This window comes from Brachyhypopomus gauderio, chromosome 6 (assembly GCF_052324685.1).
Source record: "Brachyhypopomus gauderio isolate BG-103 chromosome 6, BGAUD_0.2, whole genome shotgun sequence".
Lineage (NCBI taxonomy): Eukaryota > Metazoa > Chordata > Actinopteri > Gymnotiformes > Hypopomidae > Brachyhypopomus > Brachyhypopomus gauderio.
This window is the reverse complement of record NC_135216.1, coordinates 34,461,075-34,466,990: the sequence shown is the minus strand read 5'-3', so window position 1 is coordinate 34,466,990 and position 5,916 is coordinate 34,461,075. Positions and strand designations below refer to the sequence as shown.

The 5,916-nt window shown below is 47.2% G+C and overlaps 1 protein-coding gene across 1 annotated transcript; it reads right to left on the bottom strand.

The window, feature by feature from the left end:
* Positions 1-1,937: 1,937 nt before the first annotated feature.
* On the bottom strand, positions 1,938-3,899 carry pirt (phosphoinositide interacting regulator of transient receptor potential channels). Its single transcript, XM_077007891.1, has 2 exons — positions 3,704-3,899; positions 1,938-2,986 (listed from the first exon to the last, which is right to left on the bottom strand). Exon 2 carries the CDS (start codon positions 2,965-2,967, stop codon positions 2,572-2,574), a length of 396 nt encoding a protein of 131 aa, XP_076864006.1. The 5' UTR covers positions 2,968-2,986; positions 3,704-3,899; the 3' UTR covers positions 1,938-2,571.
* Between the last annotated feature and the right edge of the window lie 2,017 nt (positions 3,900-5,916).

The window sequence follows — 5,916 nt, the reverse complement described above, 5'->3', positions numbered from 1 at the left end:
CCTCCGTCACGTGCACGGCGTTGCACGGCGGCAGGCGCGCGTCTTATCTCGCGCGTCACCGGGGGGGTCATCCAGGATGGACGCGTGCACGCGCTCTCGCAGAATAACCCATAGTGGACGCATGTAGTTGGTGGTCAGCTGTAGTGTCAGATATGACTCCAGGAAGCGCAGATTTAGGGTGTCGTGTTAACTGCGCAGGTAAACAACTCTTATAGTTAGGGCCTCGTGCTGCTTCCTGACATTTGCAAGTCAAATAAACTACACATACAAATGAACTGCATTAACAAATCTAGTCGTGCCCTGTCTGCTTGGCAGACATTTGGACCGCGTAGTCATCTGATTGTTGTATTTTGGAATGGCTAGTGAGTTTTAGTTGAAATACTCTGATTTAGCTAATCTGAAACTAAAGCTACAGTTATGGCTACTCCAAACACAAAAGCTGTAACGAGACACCCACCTTCCTATAGACGCTAACACAGGGGTTGGTCAGCTGTGAGGATAAATGACATTACAGTGCCTCACAAGTTAAATGTTGCTTTTTAAAGGTCACACTGTAAAGGTCAAAATGTATTAAGTATGTAGAAGGAAGAATAAATAAATAAAGAATTGAACCCATAGGTTGTTTGGACTGAAACTAAGATAATAAAGCGTTGACTGGCTAGCAGCTGGGTGTTAATGGAGGCCAGGTTCCCTGTGGAGGACCAAAATATCTTCCCTAGATCTGTCCAGGGGTTTTTACCTTGTTAATGTCTTCTTCATCTTGGTCATCATACTGAACACTTACACCTGTAAAGCTGCTTTGTGACAGTGTGTGTTGTAAAAAGTGTGACAACTGCACAGCTACAATTATTATGTGCTTCCATATTTATGTGACATCACTTTCTGGGTGAACTCTCCGGTTAGTGCGTGTGTGAAGCCTTTTGGGTGTCTTCAAAGGTGTATCGTGTAGTCACTCTCAGCGTAACACAACACAAGTCTCATTCTCCAGAAGCCATGCCATAATACTTTATGATATTGTGTTTATAGCAAATGCCAATAATTAAAACAAACGTATCCAACTCCTTTCAAAAGCATATTTGACCATTATAGAGGACATTTTTAAAGGATTTGTGTAACCATATGAATTATGTTCACAATATCTTTTTGTATTTGGTACCAATATAATCCACATTTCCTATTGGCCACTCCTTTAGACACCCAGGAATTCAAGGGGATGAGCTGCGTCAGTTACTGTAATACCAAAACCCTAGTAAATGGCAGAGTAAGTAACACAATGAACACTCTCTCTCTCTCTCTCTCTCTCTCTCTCTCTCTCTCTCTCTCTCTCTCTCCCTCTCTCTCCCCTCTCTCTGTCTCTCTCTCTCCCCCCCTCTCCCTTTCTCCCTCCCTCTCTCTCTCTCTCTCCCCTCTCTCTCTCCCCCCCCCCTCTCTCTCTCTCTCCCCTCTCTCTCTCCCCCCCTCTCCCTTTCTCCCCCCCCCTCTCTCTCTCTCTGTCTCTCTCTCCCCCCCTCTCCCTTTCTCCCTCCCTCTCTCTCTCTCTCTCTCTCCCTCTCTCTCTCCCTCTCTCTCTCTCCCCTCTCTCTCTCCCCCCCTCTCCCTTTCTCCCCCCCCCTCTCTCTCTCTCTGTCTCTCTCTCTCCCCCCTCTCCCTTTCTCCCTCCCTCTCTCCCTCTCTCTCTGTCTCTCCCCCCCTCTCCCTTTCTCCCTCCCTCTCTCCCTCTCTCTCTGTCTCTCCCCCCCTCTCTCACTCTCTTTCTCTCATTCATGATGACTTTAACACTACAATGCTTTTGGGAAACAGGATCCTGATTGTTGAGGAACATCTAGACCGGTTTCTGAATAATGGTCTTCACTTGCATGCATGCACCTTCAGTCATGGGTGTGGGTGGAGCCAAACCGAGGCCACGCCTTTCTTAACAGCCAGTTGGGTGAAGAGATGTCTGTTATGTTGTTATAAACAGATAACACACTTCCTTCTTGCATTCTTCCATTTCTGATCCATATCCATGTTCATCTGAATAAACACAAGGATGAAAGTCGGGCGACGGCAACAGGTTCACGCATACCATGCTAGCCAATCACCACGGTAGCTGTTCACCATGGTAGACAATCACCACGGTAGCCATTAACCATGCTAGCCAATCACCACGGTAGCTGTTCACCATGGTAGCAATTCACCATGCTGTATTATTGGACTGTAACGTGTCTTGTCTTGTAACCTGATCTTGTCAGTCCCGTTGTCCTGCTGCAGCTGTTGTTGGACTGTCACTTGGGTAGCAGGTGTTCCTGAAGACCCGTTCACCTGGTGCAGCAGTGACTGAGCACTGTCTGAGTCGAGTGGTAATGGGGCGAATGGCAGGAGGTCTGGGTTCTGTTACAGACCCGAGTTCTGTTACAGACCCGAGTTCTATTACAGTCCCGAGTTCTGTTACAGTCCCGAGATCTGTTACAGTCCCGAGTTCTGTTACAGTCCTGAGATCTGTTACAGTCCCGAGTTCTGTTACAGTCCTGAGATCTGTTACAGTCTCGAGTTCTGTTACAGTCCTGGGTTCTGTTACAGACCCGAGTTCTGTTACACGTTATACTGAGGTCGGTAGGAGCTGCAGAACCTCTTCACAGAACTCTGATCCTGCATTTCCCGGGTAATTGGCACCAAAACCACGCCCACCACCAGCACCATCAGTCCAACAGAGAGCAGGGCGGGGCCCAGGATGTTGGTGGCCAGTCTGGAAAAACCAGCGAAATAGAGTCCGCTCAGCAGCAGGCCGCCGACCAGCACGCTGCCCCCGGTGGTCATGAGGAGAATGGCATGGCGATACAGCTCACAGGTGCTCCGTGTGCTGCCGTGTGGAGTCTCGAAGCGGGACAGGCTGAAGACGGTGCTCTCCGTGTAGGGCGTGAGCAGCTTCTCGGGCGAGAGCGGGCGTGAGCACTGACCCGCCGACGTCTGCTCCGGCGGGGAGCCCATGGCCACCAGCTCCAGACCGCTACGGCAGAACAGACACGCTCGTCAGACACAGACTAATTAAACAAACACATAAATAAATGTAAAAAAAAAGGATTGAATAACAACACCATTCCCAGCAATATCCAGCTGTGCACATTAAAATATACAAATTCATGGGGAATTTAATATTTCAATAGACAAGTGTCAGTGGACATTAAAATACATTAAAAAACCCAGAAAACTGTGTAATAAATGAACTATAAGTCTATAAATTTCAACAGTTGCAGAACAGGCTCCTACTACTGTAGACATCATGTGTACGTCACATTGTACATGAAAACATGAACTATTCTCATATTCACAAATAACAACAATGCAAATGACAACGACGTCTGGATCAGGGTAAATAAACAGATCTTCAGGAAAAACTTCAGCCTGATCTGAGCGGCTTCACCCAAACATCTCCTCTTGTTGCTGGGACACACCCTGATAAGAGCTGTCCTGTTCTCACGCTTCCAGAGAACCCACGACTGTCACTCTCACTCTATCTTCTAAAACAAAACAATTAAGGAGGATTTTAAGCTACAAATTAAAGTGTAAAGTATAAATATTATAACACCCTAACGCCGTGGTAACCAGAGGATTGTTGTCAACAGTGAACTGACCGGAGGCCCGTGAAACACAGAGCAGGTTTGTGACCGGCTGCGGTTCAGGGCGACGTCCTGTCTGACCTGTCGAGAGTTCAATCGGGTCTTACCTGAAACCCACGTTAGTGACAGTGTCTCTCCGATGTGGTCCGTTTGGATGAATTGTATCAGATCTTCAGATCAGATCAGATCAGACCAATAGCAGACAGATCCCATTACCCCACCAGCTCTGTTCACAAGAAAAGAGATGGTGAGTGTGTGTGTGTGTGTGTGTGTGTGTGTGTGTGTAATGTATTAGAGTTGCTCTCTCAGGAATACATACAGCATTTTAACCTTCCTCTCATATGCTCTCTCTCTCTCTCTCTCTCTTTCTCTCTCTCTCTCTCCCCCTCTCTTCCTCTCTCTCTCTCTATCTCACTCTCCCTCTTTCTCCCTCCCCATCTCCCTCCCTCCCCCCCTCTCTCTCTCTCTCTCTCTCTCTATCTGTCTCTCCCTCTTTCTCCCCATCTCCTCTCGCACTCTCTCATGTTAAGATGGCTTTATTGGCATGACTGTAAAAGATTCAGTATTGCCAGATCACTGTGAATGTTTCCATGTTTAATTGCACAGACTGATTGTGCTGCTCTGTGCTCGTGTTTTCTGGCCTGATGATGGTGGAGGTTTGAACTCCCTTCACGTTCTGCTGAGCTTCTTACTCACTGTCATTGTTTATTGATTTATTACAGTCAATTCACTGAAGATCACTTGATTAATACTTAATACTTGATTAATAACTAATAATAATTAATAATCATTATTCATTCGTAAAAATTGATAAAGCTTCTTGAAAAAACACTTGATAACATTTGATTGACTTACTGGAAATATCGATGAATAATTGATACACAGTTGACTCACTGAAACCACTTGCAACCAAGAGGCAACTACGAAGATTATAAAGACACATCCTGAAGTGTTTTAGAGTGAAAGATGTACAGGAGTGTCTACAGACCTGAGGAGAGAGAGGAGTGTCTACAGACCTGAGGAGAGAGAGGAGTGTCCACAGACCTGAGAAGAGAGAGGAGTGTTCACAGACCTGAGGAGAGAGAGGAGTGTCCACAGACCTGAGGAGAGAGAGGAGTGTTCACAGACCTGAGGAGAGAGAGGAGTGTCTACAGACCTGAGGAGAGAGAGGAGTGTCCACAGACCTGAGGAGAGAGAGGAGTGTCTACAGACCTGAGGAGAGAGAGGAGTGTTCACAGACCTGAGGAGAGAGAGGAGTGTCTACAGACCTGAGGAGAGAGAGGAGTGTCTACAGACCTGAGGAGAGAGAGGAGTGTCTACAGACCTGAGGAGAGAGAGGAGTGTTCACAGACCTGAGGAGAGAGAGGAGTGTCTACAGACCTGAGGAGAGAGAGGAGTGGTCACATCTCCACAGCAGAGCTCACAGCTCTCTGCCCTCCACTACTGGAGTACAATCATGGGTGTAACAAATGGAGAGAAAACAAATGTTTCCCTGAACTTAGGGAGGGGCTGGTAATGGGAGTGAGAGAGAGTGGGAAGGGGGAAAAAGAGAGGGGGAGGGAGAGAAAGAGGGAAGGAGGAAGAGAGAGAGGAGAGAGAGAAAGAGATTTTATGAATCATTCCTTCTACGTTTTTCTCTGTCCATCTCACACTGCACCACTAATCAAATTCCCATCCTGCTCCCTGGAAATGCAAGTGGAAGAGCTTAATGAAGGCGTGGAGCATTAAAGCCCCCCAGAGACAGAAACATGAGCCCTCCCTCCTCACACACTCACACCCCCCTCACACACTCACATACTCACACACTCACACTCTCACACACTCACATCCCCCTCACATACTCACACCCCCCTCACACACTCACACACTCACACCCTTCTCACACACTCACACTCTCACACACTCACACCCCTCTCACACACTCACTCTCTCACACACCCCCTCACACACTTATTCTGTCACACACACACCTCTCTCACACACTCACTCTTTCACACACTGACACCCCCTCACACACTCACTCTTTCACACACTGACACCCCCTCACACACTCACATCCCCCTCACACACTCACACCCCCTCACACACCCTCTCTCTCACACATTCACTCTCTCACACAATCATCTCAGTTCAAAGAGTTTAATTGACATGAATTGTAATAACTGTTGCCAAAGCAATTAACAGAATAAAAAAACTGTAGAGAAAGAAAAAAAATCTCTTTGTCTCTGTCTCACTCTCTCTGTCTCACTCTCTCTGTCTCACTCTCTCTGTCTCTCAGTCTCTCTCCCTCTTCACATATAGGACATTCAGTAAGGAAGTG